This window comes from Prorops nasuta, unplaced genomic scaffold (assembly GCF_024137725.1).
Source record: "Prorops nasuta isolate Cenicafe-Biocafe unplaced genomic scaffold, Cenicafe_Pnas_1.2 PNAS00004, whole genome shotgun sequence".
Lineage (NCBI taxonomy): Eukaryota > Metazoa > Arthropoda > Insecta > Hymenoptera > Bethylidae > Prorops > Prorops nasuta.
The window spans coordinates 10,914,084-10,930,827 of record NW_027116801.1 but is presented as its reverse complement, the minus strand read 5'-3'; the positions used below and the strand labels follow the sequence as shown (position 1 = coordinate 10,930,827).

General features: G+C 30.4%; 3 protein-coding genes and 1 pseudogene across 4 annotated transcripts; 2 read left to right on the top strand and 2 right to left on the bottom strand.

Annotated features, from left to right (window-relative positions):
- Positions 1-2,623: 2,623 nt before the first annotated feature.
- Positions 2,624-5,372, top strand: LOC136772791 (ribonucleoside-diphosphate reductase subunit M2-like; annotated as a pseudogene).
- A 141-nt stretch (positions 5,373-5,513) lies between these two features.
- Positions 5,514-7,128, bottom strand: Adi1 (acireductone dioxygenase 1). Its single transcript, XM_066726571.1, has 4 exons — positions 6,718-7,128; positions 6,183-6,302; positions 5,928-6,107; positions 5,514-5,833 (listed from the first exon to the last, which is right to left on the bottom strand). The coding sequence occupies exons 1-4, from the start codon at positions 6,838-6,840 to the stop codon at positions 5,702-5,704; spliced, it is 555 nt and encodes a 184-aa protein (XP_066582668.1). The 5' UTR covers positions 6,841-7,128; the 3' UTR covers positions 5,514-5,701.
- A 341-nt stretch (positions 7,129-7,469) lies between these two features.
- Positions 7,470-10,497, top strand: LOC136773138 (uncharacterized). Of its 2 annotated transcripts, XM_066726570.1 has the most exons (2): positions 7,836-7,973; positions 8,089-10,497. In XM_066726570.1, exon 2 carries the CDS (start codon positions 8,094-8,096, stop codon positions 10,470-10,472), a length of 2,379 nt encoding a protein of 792 aa, XP_066582667.1. In that variant the 5' UTR covers positions 7,836-7,973; positions 8,089-8,093; the 3' UTR covers positions 10,473-10,497. The 2 variants fall into 2 exon arrangements, with proteins under 2 accessions (XP_066582666.1, XP_066582667.1); XM_066726569.1 differs by having other exon boundaries at positions 7,470-10,497.
- Positions 10,498-10,672: 175 nt separating this feature from the next.
- Rap2l (Ras-associated protein 2-like) lies at positions 10,673-16,687 on the bottom strand. Its single transcript, XM_066726572.1, has one exon. It carries the CDS (start codon positions 15,478-15,480, stop codon positions 14,935-14,937), a length of 546 nt encoding a protein of 181 aa, XP_066582669.1. The 5' UTR covers positions 15,481-16,687; the 3' UTR covers positions 10,673-14,934.
- Positions 16,688-16,744: the final 57 nt, after the last annotated feature.

Genomic DNA, 16,744 nt, shown 5'->3' with positions numbered 1-16,744 from the left:
ACAATATGAACTATAACCATATAAAAATCGCTTTTCCTTGATAAATGTTTAAATAAATTATATCATAATATAAAAATACTGCCAAGAGTAAATTCTGAAATGAAAACAAAGAAATTATAAGATAAAGCAATGTGAGATAAATAAAGATGGCTGTCGATTGGTAATAACATTTCAATAATATATATAACGCTTACAGTGATTAGGATCAACTCAGCCCTATAGATATTTTCTTATTTCAATCTGAAGGTGCTCGTTGGAAAAGTATTAAATTGCAACGCGTTTGAAAACGATCGTTTGAACCATCGTTACAGTTTGGGACGGGTTTCAAAAGATCTTTGTTCGCCGAGGAAGTGGGTCTGCGTTGTTTGTGTGAGTACGCTGTGCTTTATATATGTGGCCGCTCTCGTACACAGCCGGAAGTCGAACATACATAATGTTCCTGGGTGCGCCTGCTTGAGCTATTTTTCGCTTCACTGACAAATAAAAACAATATAATAATAAAATATAACTAAAATTAACAAATGTTCAGACGTGTTTATATAGTAAATTTCACAAACTTTCTTACACTCCTCATTCATTTTTTACCTGTATGTGTGTACACGAGTTTATTTTCTTTTAAATTATAAATAAAGCTAAATTATTATTTCAGTAAAGTTATGTCCATCGACGCTCTCTTTGTGCATTGTATATTAAGATTTTAATTTTTTACACGTGGTTAAGTGTATAAGCGTAGTAAAAAAATAACTGTAGAGTGAATAAGAAACGGTTTTTATATGAAACTAGAAAATCTAGTTCTACTGGTATATAAGAGCCTATTGTTATGATGCCGATCTTTAATTTAGTCAGATAGATCAAATTTAAATTGCTTAATATATTATAATACCGTACAAGAATACCGTTGCATTAGTTATTATTATTAAAAAATTGAAATTACATTTAAATGCAACATTTTCTTAAATTAAATATAGTATCGAAATATTATGTTTTCCTGTTTAGGAAATAGTTTTTATAAATATTTTACTAAATTAAAATAAGAATCATGTTTACAACGCGCGTATTATTGGTGCTGCGAAGACATTAGAATTATCATGTTAACAGTTAAACGGATCACGTGACGAAATCACACGTGCTTTGCGTACCTTACCGCGTTTATTTCAAATGTTTAAATTCTTAAATTGGCGGTTTATTTTATTAATTATAATTTAATTATCTTTATTTCAATTAAAATTTGTATAATTTATACATATAAATATTTAAAAATCATTATAATTGGACAGTTCTTCTGCTGGCAATATGTCAACAAAATTTTATTTAAACTATTTTTGGTAAATAAACTATTAATCTTTAAACGATCAATTTCATTAACAATAAAAGCTGTAAATTCTAATAGTATCTACAATAAAGTGTATTTTTAATGTTATTTTTATTGCCAATAATTTTTATATAATGACTGCAATAAAAATTAATATTCCTTTGCCTTTTTAGGGATAGCAGAAAATCGTATACTTGAAAAAAAAGAAACTTTTAGTCCTGCTTTATTCTGTCGTATAGCTACCAAAGAAAGAGAGGTTATAGGGTGTTGTGTATATAAATTCTAAGCACAGGAAATCGTGGTCTGTTAACGCACAGCTGTCGCCAATGAAAATTTTTGCTCTACTAGTTCCACTTATTCATTTTTTCATCGTTTCATATTTTTGTTAATCACAAATATACGATGGGGCTAAAGAGGTTATATTTTTTAAAAAGCACAATGATATTTCATAAATTAGCGATTTCGACTATGCAAAATTATGTAAATATTTGAATACATAGTTTTATATGTAGTATATATTTGAAATATATGAAAATATGCACTTTATCAGCTTATCGCTTTAGTTCTTTAACGAATCACTTGCAACTTAAGATCTGCAATGTAGGAGTGTAGGACCCATTTTAGAACATACTCAAAAATATTACTAGTTCCCCCACTCACTCACAGTAATTTCATTTTTCGGATCTTCACTATTGTGTGATTGAGGATAGGAAGGGAATGGAAATATTTGTGCGTAGCGTATTGCACATTCAGAAGAAACACGCGGGAAAAGTTATTCTTAATTCTATAAAAATTAACAATATATAGGTGATATTGGAAAATATTTAAAAATTATTACGTTTAAATTTAGACAATTTTAAACTATCCTGTGGACGGTACTTGAAAGGATTTCATAATATCGTATAAAATTTGGCGGTAAACAATTAGTCGGTGATTGGTGTAGTACCTTCGCGCCAAATTTTCTGCGCCTGGAAGTCAATTGGAAAACTTTACGCGTATCGTAATCTGTGATGCGTTCACGCGGAGGTGCTATTAACGCTACTGTTCAGTGCGCATATATTACAGGCATTTTTTTATGCGCAGTAGTGCCAAGCGGCCCAAGCGTCTTCAGTCTTCTCGAAAGCGTATTTGTAGAATAGCATCCGGCATCGTGCACTGCAGTGTAGTATGTACTGTATAGCCGAATGCAGCTGTCAAGCAAGACATGGCTAGACCATTAGATGTGCACAACGTATTCGTCGCGAAGTACCAGTATTTACTTTAATAGATAATTTAGTTTTAAAATAACATTTTTAACGAAAATATTTTAAGATGTCGCTGAACATTTCAAGCGCAGAGGTAACTAGCGATGAAAATTTAGACACGCTTACATTAGAAGATACAGTAAGTATTCTAAAATATTTAAAAATCCCATAAATTAAGACACGTTAATTACTTTCTTATTTTAAAAGATATTTTTATATGGGAGGAAGATAAGAGTAAATAATATTTAACAAATGATACAACAAAATATTTAAGTTATTCACACAATAAATGAACAAGTAAAGACATATTTTTATACATTTTTATATCACATAAGGTCCGACATTATTGCAATGTTTCTTTGACAAAAAATTTCGATAGCAACAATAATGTTACCTTTACTGGGATTATTATACTATATTTTTATATTAATTTTTGGACACTACTCCTATTGCAGATAGAACATTAATCTTTATGATATTGTGTATATTTTAATATTTTAGATTTACGTAGAAAAATTGCAGATATTTTGTTATAAATAGAGATTATGTAAAATAGTTCAATTTAAAGAGATATACCATGTTTATAATTTTTTTAAAAAGCTAAAAATATATGCCATTTAATTCTCTTTCATTATTTTGTTGTGTATAGACTATTTTATTCTATGTATTTGCTGTTTAAGTTTCAGACTTTAAAAAGATTTAAAAATAATTTTAAAATTGCAAAATTTATTTTAGACAAGGCTTAAGAAGTTGAGTTTATCAGCAGCATTCAAACATATATTCATTCTATTAATCTCAAAATTATATCAAAGAAGGAGCAAGATTTTGCTTAAAATTAAGTTTTTAAAATTAGAATTGTAAAATTATAATTTATGCTTTTTCAATTATCATATGATGTAAAATGTATTTTTGCTGATATAAGTTAAAAGGAATAAAAGAATAGTAAAATGTTTTAATTATATTTATTTTAGTTGGCCAAAACCAAAGCAGTAAGAGAAGTACAGTTTAACAGTAATAAATATGGTTCTCAATTGAATTCCATGTTTAAAAGAATTCTAAAGGGAGAGATGTATGTTTATCCTATTCAGTGGGTTGACATTTGAAGAATATATAAAAAAGTTGAAGCATTTCTCTGGACAAAAGAAATAAAACACCTCAATAAAGGTAAATAAATTAAAAACTTTACTTATATTAGAAATTGTTTCTTGAAACTGTAATAAGGTACATACAAAAATTGTAAACAATGAATCTAAATATTTATTTTGTTTATTGAATAGTATTTACATAAATTTAGTTAAATATTTTTATAGGAATGCCTTAACTGGAAACTAATTACTGATGACGAAAGAAGCTTTATTTTGCATATTCTTGCATTTTCTGCTGCTTCAGAAGGCATTTTAAATGAAATCCTAGATGATTGTTTTAATTAAGCCAACAATTCAAATTAAAGAAGCTCATTATTTCTATTATTTTTATGTAGCTATGGAAACACAACATTTAGAAATATACTCTTTGCTTATACATGCATATATAACAAATTCAAAACAAAGAGATTTCTTATGTAATTCAATCTAAAATCTTCCATGTGTGGCTAAGAAAGTTAACTGGGCTTTAAATTGGTTTAGTCGTGATACTGCCACACAGGGTGAAAGTGTTGTTGCATTTTTTGCTGCTAAAAGCATCTTTTTGAGTGTTAGTTTTACAGTATTTTTCAATCTGGCTAAGAAAGAAGCACCTAACGTCGAATCTTGCATACAGTAATGAATTAATATCTATGGACCAGGTTACAGCAATACTTCTTATACTATATTTTTTATGCACTATTAATCAGGACTAATATTAATTTTATTTGTAGGAATTGCATTCTAATTTTGCATATCTAATATTGAAGCATATTGAACAAAAACCTACTCAAGGTCGTATTATATCTATTATTAAGGAAGCAGTAAAAATTGAACAAGAATTCTTAAGAGACATTACCAGTTAACATGATAGACATGAACTGCAAACTCGTGTTAATATATTGAATTTGTTGCAGACAGATTACTTTTTGAGTTGGAGTTTTCTCGAAAGTAAACATTTTTATATAATTTACCTTACTTTTTGTAAGAGTATATCTAACCCAAATATTGTTACTTTGAAGATTTACCATTCAAAGAATCCATTTGATTTTATGGAACAATTATCTTGTAACATGTCAGCTGATTAATTTGAAAGGTAGTCAGGGAGTACCAGAAGTTGGAAATAATGTCGGGAAATGGTCGAAGTAATTTCGACTTACAAGCAGAGTTGTAATATTATGCTGTATACTATGTTGAGAAAGAAAATTGTACAAATATTTTACAAACCATAGATCAGTGAAATTATTGACAAATCATATTTAATTTTCTCACTTTGAAAGCAGACATTGTATGAAAAATAATCACATTTTTAACTATTATGCCAAAATATTGTTATTGTTAGATTATTATTCTAATATTTTATAGTCAATACATATAGCTATATGTCAAATAGAGAATCATCTAAGAAAAATAAGTTAAAGAACAATTACCAACAAACCATTTCTAAAGAAATTGTGGCAAATATTGACTGTATATTAATATATAAACGACGTATCGCCTACTTTCAGAAGAATTAAAATAACGTTGCTTACATTATTTATTATACGTGTGGACATAAAATCTGACATTATAAATTTACACAAAATAATTTGACATTTTTAAATTCAGCTGACAATAACTAAAATTATGTTTTTAAAAAACTGTGAAGCATTGTATGTTTCAACAAAAATTATATATGTGGACAGTATAAACAATTGAATAAATTTAAAATTATCTGTTAGAACTCTAAAATTGGTGTTTCATTATTATTGTACTAGTTTGTATCACCAGTTTATGATATTATGTATTATACAATTTAAGATCTAAGTGCTGGATTACAAAATTAATAAATACCAATTTTCATTAAAACAAAAATTTATTTACAATATGAATAAATGATAAATGCTTTCTTTATGCCAAGAGAGAAAATTACATATATGTTGTTTAACATAACAAAGAGTAAATTTGTTCATTTTTATATAAAATGACTGGCATATAACAGTTAAATTCTCTAAATTTGTTAGCATAATTAAAAAATTTCACCATTATTTTGTCAAATTGAAGCCACCACTTAAGCGTTTAAGATAGTCTTGACGACATTCCATATTGTCAGCTGGTCGATTGTATGGTAGCCATACTGGTTCACCAATAAAATATCTCTTTGCTTTTATAAAATCCTGAAAAAAGAAAAATGTAAAAATGGAAACATTTTATAATAATAATATTGCACATAGAGAAAACGAATCAATATTAATTCACAAGAATATCTACATTTAGATCTAAAGTAAATCGATGATATATTCCACTAGGAATAATAATTAGGTCTCCTTCCTTTACTTCAATACGTATCCACTGATCATTTTTATCTCTAACATCAAAATATCCTGATCCATCAAGCACCAATCTAATTTCCTCGTCAGTATGAAGATGTTCAGTGAAGAAGCTCTTTAGCTAGTAATTTAAAAATATAGAAGTTAGTTTTAAGCTTGATCTGTACTAAATTACTGATTAGTAAAAATATTTTACCTTTTCTTCATAATTTTGTAAACATTGTTTGGAGCAAATAATTTCATCTTCATATGTATAACCACGAGAAGATCTCAAATTAGTTAAAGTTTTGTCATTATCATAGTTTTTATGGTCTATCTAAGAAAGGTTATTTTTACTTTTAATAAAACCTTTATTATTAAATACATTATATTTAAAAAAAATTAAATAGATTATCAGTTCTGTATAAAATAGAGCTAAATAGACTTTAAAAACAAAAATCGTACTTAATATATTTTATTAATAAAGATTATAAAAATTTAAATCTTTTTTAATCATTATTTTCGACATAATTAGTCGAAGTTATCACTTTTATTCTAAAATGTAAACTGGTACTATTTAATGAAAACTATAGATGTCAAGACAGTTCGAGTAAGAAAAACGAAAATAAATAATTAATATCATATTAATAGGTAGTAGAAATTGGTTATACTAATGTCATTTCATTTTGTTATTTGCAATTGAAGGTCATTAAAAATTAACTACAAGATATATGCGCATTATGCTCACTAACCTTGAAATGTTCAACACCTGTTGCTTTATATAATTCGTCTAAAGAAATATATTGCGGGGGATCTCTGTGATGTTCTTTTCGCTGATCATCGATAATGTTAGCCATGTACCAAGCACGAACCATAATTGTTAATATCTGCCTCGTAAAAGAGGCGTTTAAATTTTTTCAATTTTCAGTGAAGTGAATTTTCTATGTCCAACTGTCATTTAAGACAGCTCCAAAGTCCAAATACCACATAAAACTTTGCCTTTTATGGAACCGTAACATTAACGCATTTATAGCTTCGAAGTGATGTGATAAGAAGGAAAAATTATCATTAAGCAACGTAACAATTTGTTGTCTCATTAAAAATTATCAATCAAAGACACGTGATCATATAAATTGCACATACATACATACCAATATTTTAATTTCAAGAAGGTTAATATTGGTTGCATTTAGTAACACTGCGGGAAAATTAGGTGCATTCAGTCCAGGCAACAGTTGCGGAACTGTTGAGTAATTCTTTTTAAATTCCTACTTCTATTGGATAAAATTATACGATCTAAGAGTAATAGCCAATAACATACACCGCTACCTCGCAGTTAACTGGGCTGAATATATACCCATTGATTCGATTGCCTTTTGGTTAACTTCACTCTTTAGTACTTCATATACATATATTTTCTGCTAAACTACTATACTGAGTACTGACTCCATTACACTATACTCACTATAGCATGAAGACGACGATTCAATTTCCCACTGTTACAAATAGAACGTGAATTGAAGAGTCTCACTCATTACTCATTAGTGAAAAAATATTATTATTACGCTTACTTCTCAACTGTATATCTGTTGTCTAGTAGGCGACGTTTTCTGAAGACACATCTACTGAAAGCCAAAATTAATTAAAAATGGCAAAAATAGACGAATTCCACAAAAAAATTCAAATGTTATTGATGAAGAAAAATCAACAATTTGGTGAATTAAAATTCCTTAATTCACGCAGTACAAAGGAAAATGTAACAAATATTGATGACTTGTGCGAATGTATTAGCAAGATTTATGTTACACTTTTACCATCAAAACCAAATGTAGAATCTAGGCTTGATCCGTACAATATAGAAGTCTTTAAATATTTACTATTAAATACTAGTTTTAAAAGTCAAGAGTACCTTGCAGAAGATATAAATAATGGCCATTTGGCCGATATGTGTCCACTTATATCACCTTATTTATTAATCCAAGTGCTTTGGAAGCTAAACCTAGAGCAGGTATTAATAGAATCATTTATGTTCATACCTATAGATTTGTGTGTAGAAATTACAGAAATTATAAGAAGATGCATAGAGGAATTAGAATTTGACAGAGCTGTTAATGTTATTCTAGGTCTTATGTCAGTAATATATAAAAAAATTAGTAATCTTTTGAGAGATCCTAATGTTCAAAGCATAAATCATAATGAAAACTTGAATAATTTAATTTGCAATTTTGAAGAAGTGGGAGGCTTATTGAAAAACTATAAAATACTGAATTTATCAGAAATTACAGACTTAAAGAGATTTGAGAGATGTGGAATAATAATAAAACAATTAATAAAATTAATCTTTGGTTGTCTAAATACAGATTTAAGTAAATCTGAAATACCATCATTTGTAGAAAAAATGTATAAAGTTACCTATGGAAATTTACAATTTGAGAGATATGATATCTTGTTAGTTAAAGATACCATTACCACTCTAAATAATGAGCTTCTGAAGCTTTTATTAGAAAAAATAAAAGAAATAGATTGTAATATCTATTTAGGTTGGGCAGAAATTAATGATAAAGATAACTTTAAAATTTCATTACAGCGCTCTATTGGAAATGATTGTTATTTTCTTAATGAATTTTTAAAAGAAAATGTGCAGCTTTTTCAGTGTCATCAGTTAATTGAGTGTCTACAAGTAATATCTTCTAAACCTGAGAAAATAAACAGTAATTCCATATTAAGTTTACAAGAACTATGCCATAATTTTAGAAATGGAAAGAAAGAATGTATGAAAGAGCTCTTAGAACGTTATAATGAATGGGATTCAACAATGTTAGAGTTTATTCAAGAATTTAAAGAATTATTAAATAAGACTGACTGCTTGCTCCTACTTGAATATTTGCAGTATATTTATAAGAACACAGAAAAAAATGAATTACAATTGCCAGCCTATATTGCAATCAATAATATAATACTTATTCAAAGTATACAAACTATCTATGAAATTGTTGTGGAACATATTACTCAGAATAATTATGCAAATCCTTTGGAGACTGTGCAACTAGGAGAAGCTTTCAAAAATTTTATTTTTCAAAATCAAAATTTTAGGTCATCAAGAAGTTTAAGAATAATATTATTATTTTGTCTACAAAATCCTAAGAAGATAATGGCTATTCTTTTTAAAATTTCACTTGGATTTCCTAATTATGAAAATATTATGATCTTGCCTAATGATTTATTGCTTTTAAGACCAATTATGAACATAAAAGAAAATGCCAATGAAACATTTTTCACCAATATTCTACGAAGTATAATTCTAGAAAATACAAGATGGAATTTAAAGAAATTTGGAGACTTTATAAAAGTAATGCTAGACAATTGCATTATTAATTGGGATGACTTGATGAATTATATTTTCATACCATATTTAGAGAATGAAGAATTTATTAAGGATAATCTTATTTGTATTTTGCATAATATTCGTCGAATTCAATGCAATTGCACAGACAAAACAAATGTTGAAATCCTAGCTTTTGCGTTGGCAAAAAGAATGTCTGCAATTCGTAAATATACAGATTTCTCAATTTATGGAAAATGTAATGTGTTTGCCCTAATAAGTAGAATATTGGATTACTTTTTGGGAAAACTTCATTTTGAATCTCCTTTACGTAGAAATATTGCAGACAAGCTTAAAGATGTGCTTCAGCCAATTGATAGACCATATTATGCACTTCTATGGACCTCAACTTTAAACCAGATACCTATTTTGGATATAATACAGAATTATAGTCGGCATTGTTTCTTTACAATGGAGAAATTGAAGCAAGATCCAAATACTTCAGATAAATTTAATAACGAAAATATTCAATTTACAAATGAAGATTTTTTACGCTTTATCATTATAAATTCAACTGAACAAGAATATCTAAAATTAGGATATGAAGTGACAATAAAACACTGGCCTGTGTTTGGGTGGAAAGATGAAATAGAAGCAAGCGATGCGTTTTTACGCTTAACAATAGAAGCTTGTTGCTTATCGCTTGAATATCCAAACATAACGTCATCCGATACGTTTCCTTTTCTAATCAAATGTTCTGTACATTTTGCCAGACTGTTTCTAATTTTCGAAAATATGAAAAAAACAAATAATATTATTTCTATAGTATATAGAAATATGAATGTCCTTTCGTCCAGTATAGAAACGACGATCTATCAATCATTATACTTGGTGTTAATGTCCCGTTTAAACGAATTAATTAGGGAAAGTGAAATTTCTGAAAAGATTTGTAATGAAGAGATTATCCAGACATTGGAAAACTTTTCTACTCAATGCTTAAATTTAAATGATGAATGTACCAACATAAAATCAAGTTCATCATCATCACAAGTATTTAAGATTCATATAATACATAAAGCTATTACCATTTGCATGGACGAACCTATGACAGAAGACAACAATTATATTAATCAACTAGATAAATTGTTTGATCCGGAAATAAAAAAAAAATTATGTTGTGTTTAGAACATAATTTGAGCTGGTTTATAGAAAAATAAAATAATTCAATAAATTTTTATATTTTATAAATCTTCTGAGTGTTTTGTATGCTGCCCAAAAATTTAGTTATATTTTCTTTTGTTTTATGTTTTTAATATAATTATTATATTATAGAAATTAGACAAATAGTAATTTTAATATTTTTATTTACTTAGTGTAACATAAAACTAGATCTGATGGCATATGAGCATACAGGGAAGCATTAGAAATCAGCTAATATAATGTAAAATATTATTTTTAATTTAATAAAGTAATGAGTAAATTCAGAATTTGGAATTAAACGTATGCATCCTTGACATTTTGTACCAATCGACAATATGTTAAAAATCTATATTTATCCTATTATTAAAAACTTAACAAATATAAAATGTATTGCCCAGGAATATTCAACGAATCCAATCAATACAAAGATTAGCTTTCATTCTATATTATATTTGTGCGATATTGCCAAATGTCATATTACAATGGTTAGTAATAGAAAAGTGTGAAAAAAGTTACATACAAAGAAAAAATGTGCACCAGTCTTATAGTTTAAATCTATCAAATGGGTAGCAATTTAGGATAATTATCGTGTTGTTTTGAAAAACGCATTTTGATTAAATTCTTTTAATGGTTTTGAAATTGCGCTATTTTGGAATGTATAATAAACTGAATAATAATTAGAAAAATAAGTTGATTGATAATTTAACATGATTGAATTTACAAAATTGATCTACTTTTAAGCAGGAACTTAACAACGAGTTATTAGTATCGCTTAAAACCATCGTAATATAAATATGCTGTTTTGCGACTAGATGGTTGTGTGCTGGTAATTTCGAAGTAATAATTCATGATTTCACCATTAACTCATTCACGTGTACAAGTGTGTAAAATAAAAAGTGTTGACCTGAAAATTGTTAAAATCTGTTGTCAAGGAGAAACGAAAAAGAGGGAAAACTAGTATTATTCAACGATAAGGTCAGTGATTTACATTTCAGGAGGAAAACGTCAATTATTTACAGAATTTACCAGCTAATTACAGTTTCGGAAGGATACTATTGAGAATGATTTGTGTATCCAACATTAGTCCACCCATGTGAAATCTTTATGGGTAAAATGGATCAAGTATCCTGCATATGCATTTGACGTTGAACATGAAGTATACATATCTTTATCTATTGTGCAATGCACATTTTTTACTGTAAGCTATTCATTGTTTGTCCTTTCAAATATCTGGTACAGATATAATTTTTTGTTATCGTGTAAACACATACATATATATACATACGTACTGTAAAATGTATATATGTACATATACATACATATAATTCGACGCTATATAATATTTACAGTATCTCCACATTGTAAAAAATATAACATATTTCGTACTCAATATCATACGCAGGTAGTACTGAAAGGCCGATATACATCTACATTGTGGTGTTCCTCCAATTAATGTGGCCGGTTGCATAACAAATACGTACAAATCTAAATATTAAATGTTATATACGCTCATAAATGGATGATCGTTTCTAATTTTATTTGGATAGTTGGAAAAATAGAGCAGGGTATAATTAAATGGCCAATTTGAAAATATAAGAAAAGAGCTTGTTGGTGGTTATAATAATATACACTTATATTATATATATATTTGATATGCTGACTGACTCGGGTAGAAGGTTATTTTTTTTCTTCACGTACCCAATAAACGAGAAAAAAGTTAAGAGGGACAGAGTAAGTTAGAAATAGGGATAGAGATAGCTTACCAAGTAATGCATTGACTAAATTCTTTTTAATATAAAAAAATTTTCGGCTCTCTTTAGAAAAATATTATGCAATTTTTCTTGCTGAACAAGCGTATGATTAAGAGATAGTAAGTCCTTCATACAAATATATAAATAGATCTTGTGTATTGGATATACTTGGAAAGCTATCCGGGCTTTGTGCCCATGCTGCCTACCAATATGTGATCTGTAGTTTCTGACGGCCACGACAAAGCCGGCCAAGAGTTTCTTTCTTTTTATCTTTGCGTGCGTGTGATTATTCTTATTCTGAAGAATGTATTTATAATGACAATACGTATAAGAAAAGATAGCAAATGCTCGTTAAACGCCATCGTTTCACTTCACGAGAACGAAGGGTAACATTTGCCCCAACATTACTCATCACTGTTATCAATTTTTTTGACAAAAGTTCAATTATATTAACATTTACAGGATCACAGAGAGACCATGAATTTCAATTGTTGAAATAGTATTATGAATATTTGTTCAGTTTCTTGCCGCCTACAAATGTAGCGAAATAAAAATAGCCGATGGAAATCACATCCGTTTCCAGACTACTGGCTCTCCTATTCTCATCCTTCTCCTCTTTCTTTCAAAAGTTTTCAAGTAATATTTCAGTTCCCTATTTATATGACAGACGATTAAAAAACTTAACATTTCACTTTGTACACGAACAATACTTCCTCCCAATTCATTTTCTACCTCATTTATTAATGTTTATTAAGAAAGACTGTACAATGACCCTACTCCTTTTCAAGCTTAATCTTAAATGTTGTTTGCTTATTTGGGAAATTGTATTGTACATGTACTGTTTAACGGCACAATTAACACGAAAGACGAGTTAAAAACAATATAAGTAGATACTATACAAATTATAGGTACAATTATTTAAACAGATTAATATAATTGAAACAGTACTCCATTAAACAGCATTCCTGCTTGTCTAGTGTGTATTGCGCAAAGATCACAAAACTTGAATGACTTTCATATTGACTTTAAACAACACGTTTTATGCGTTAATTCGGTTAAGGTATTCAAGCAATACATAACAGTAGATAATTGGATTTTGATCACTCGAAAAAGTACACACTGTCCTACCATTATTTGTAAAGTAGCTGTTAATTCTCTGTCTATTACTTTAAATTGATTGACTCAATAATAATTAGTTTTCCAAAGAGATTTTGTGCACAATGTTTACAAAATCAAGATATGGACTTCACCATTCTTTACTTTACTATTATTTCTATATTTAATTGAAGGGATCAATGCACCAGCGAGCAATATTCAGTCTATACGTTTGTATATTCCTATTCCTTTTAAAATTACTGCATAAATTGAATGTAAAAACCTGCAATATTCGCAATCATAGGATTAAAAGCAAATATGAAACTGTTTTCTTTCTATAAAAAAATGTTTACTTTACAAAGCTTAAATTACACTTAGTTCAATACTATGGATAAACATTATCTCTAATGTTTCAGCAGAACTGATAGCCAGACATTTTTGCTCAGTATAATTTATTTATAGAACTCCTTTTTATATAGTTTTAAATTAGTGTTCTTCTTAAACAATTGACGTGATTTTACTAAAAACTTTAAGATACTTTAATTTATGGTACAACAGTTAAAATGATCTTTATAATGTATTATGCTAAAAAACCAATGTCCTTTCTATTTGATCATTACGGTCGGCGAATATAAAACTTATTCTCTCAATGCCCCAAAACATCCATCCACCCGATGTATTTCAAATCTTTTATAGTATTAAAATAATAAACCATTATTGCTAGTACTGTACATCTGATGTCTGTGTCATAAAGGACTTTTTTCTATATAAATTTGACAAGACAGACTTATACCCTCAGCCTCCAATATACTTAAAATAACATACCATTACTACAACTCATTGTACAGAGAATATTTGACACTAACTCATTATCCTGTTTATAATCCAATTACAATAAACTATCTGTACATCATTTGACTTTATATGTAAAAAGAGAAATATATTTGCACAAACTCCATATATGCCTTTTCATTACTTTGGATGTTCCTACTTCATGTAGCCAACCACGACAGTGGTCCCTTCAATTTTCGCAAACTTGAATAACATTTCTTTTGTAAGCACCTAATTTTTGAGTTCCGTTTTGGCTCACAGGCCAGGATGGACGAATGCACAAAGGGTATTTTAAATTGAGCAGAAAGCTAATGATATCGAGTTTGGTTTTGCCATTAACTAGTAACAACTAATGCAGGGCAGCTCAGTCATTGACCTTCTCACTATCCTTCCTCTCAATTATTGGTCCTTTACCAAAAAGTTACATTTTCATTTCTAATTGCCTGCTTTAATCTACTATTATTATTATATATTACAATAATATTACATATAATACTATCCATGTATATTAAAATATCTATTCAACGGGCACAGACCAGTGGCCGTCATCTTGCAGTAGAAAAAAAACTCAAACAGCATAGCATTTTTAGCTGTATTGGAATCACCAAATCCAGTTATATTTTAGGTTAGTCTTACAAATTGTCTAGTTCACTTTGACTTGTCTGAGCGAAGAGAGAACAAGACACGTATGGTGGACAAATTTCCACCTGGAACAGCCATATATTTATCTAGCACGCTTCAGTCTGTCTAGTTTGAAATTTGATTAAGTATTAGAGGACGCTGCAACAGCAGTAGGTCTTCTTTTCTTTTTCAGGACTGAAGTTCATCTCGCGTACAATCTCCGCAAACATTTCGTTGACATTTGTGCGATTTTTGGCAGAAGCTTCGACGAATGGACAGCCCCATATTTGCGCCAGAGCATTCCCCTCTGCAGTATCAACTTCCCGTTGGTGCTCCAGGTCGAGTTTGTTAGCCACGAGAAGGACAGGCACCCTCTCTGTACCCTTGACACGTGTTATCAGCTCCTTCATGGCCTTGATGTCCTGAAAGGTCTGGTGATTTGTCAGGCTGTAAACTACAACGAAGCCCTGGCCGTTCTTAATGTAAAGATCACGCATACTGGCGAATTGCTCTGTACCGGCGGTATCAAGGATCTCGAGGACGCAAGGTGAGTTGTCCACCTCGATTTCCTTCCTATAGAAATCCTCAATAGTCGGGTCATACTTTTCCATGAAGCATCCGGATACAAACTGTACCGTGAGTGCACTTTTGCCTACCCCGCCCGAGCCTAGCACCACTACCTTGAATTCACGCATCTTGTCGTCGTCGTCTCCTGACGTCCTCCTCCTCCTCCTCCTCCGCCACCACCACCTCCACCTTCTCCTCGACGTGTCCAGCACCGAGCCACTTCTGATGTATTCTATAGAAATATATATTCGTATGCGTGTGCGTGTACACGATTACTCTTCTTTCCTTCCTTTTAATACTTCCACTTGCTTCTTATTCTGTTTCCCCCCTCTCACAACCCGTCATCTATCCTTTCTTTTTTTTCCTGCCTTCCTCACTTCCTTCCACCGCACTTGTGACGATTCTGTCGATCTTTGGCTGCTACGAGTTTCGTTGCCTCCTCGTTCTTTTCGTTTTACCCGTTCTTGTCGTCGTCGTCGTCGTTGTTGCTTTCGTTGCGTTTGACGTCGTTACTGTCTTTGTCCTGCGAGGCACAGTCCAACAAGCAACAAAATTAGAGTTTAAACGGCAAATACCCGTTACGAACAAAGACATCGATCTTTCAATAGGTTGGATTACCCTGGCGAGACTCTGCTATAACACAAAGGCATCCGTCCGTTCTGATTGTTTCGACTCTGAATTTGATCAAAGCATGACACTACTAGGTTTCTATGCTTCACTACACTTGTGACTTTTGTCCACATCAGGCAAAGGAGTCTGTTTGCTTCTACTTCCTGTTCTCTATCCTTTTAGTCCCTTTTCCGTTTCCACCTCCTTTTTCCTGATCCATTCAGCAGTCTTCGTCCCGTTCTGATCTGGTGCTAGCCTGCTTATCCACTGTACTTCCTTTGGGTTTTTAGCAGCCTCCCTGTCTGCCAGTCTTTACACTTTACTCTCCGACTTTTTATTCCTCACTTCTTCAACAGATCTGACGTGCGTGACGCCATCTTATCGTCACTTGGATTTTCTATGAACATCGTCGTTCAGTACTGCTCCTTCGCAAACCAGCCTCAACACTCTCAATCTTAGCAGTCAGCAGCAGAGAGGAGTAGTATTCGACCTTATCACTGGTACTTCTCGAACTGTATTACCTCTCTTTCTCTTTTCCACACGTTTGCCGTTTTCGTCCACTTGCTTGCAATCCACCTCACTAGTAATATAATACACTATACTGCATACGTGTATATTGGAGCATTCATTGTTCGCGCAAACTATCCTCTCTACACTACTCGTTTACTCACTGATTCTTTCCATGTTAAACCGGCTGGTTCCATGCAACAAGACTGCATGGATGGAATCATGGAAGTTGCAATCCAAATTGCAAGTAGCCCCCCCTCTCTTTCTGATTGTCTC

Coding starts and splice junctions, on each gene's coding strand:
- Adi1 (XM_066726571.1), bottom strand. CDS start 6,840: ATGGTTCGTGCTTGGTACATGGCTAACATTATCGATGATCAGCGAAAA. Junction 6,303..6,717: donor CAGGTGTTGAACATTTCAAG/GTTAGTGAGCAT, acceptor AACCTTTCTTAG/ATAGACCATAAAAACTATGA. Junction 6,108..6,182: donor TACAAAATTATGAAGAAAAG/GTAAAATATTTT, acceptor TTAAATTACTAG/CTAAAGAGCTTCTTCACTGA.
- LOC136773138 (XM_066726569.1), top strand. CDS start 7,614: ATGGCAAAAATAGACGAATTCCACAAAAAAATTCAAATGTTATTGATG.
- Rap2l (XM_066726572.1), bottom strand. CDS start 15,480: ATGCGTGAATTCAAGGTAGTGGTGCTAGGCTCGGGCGGGGTAGGCAAA.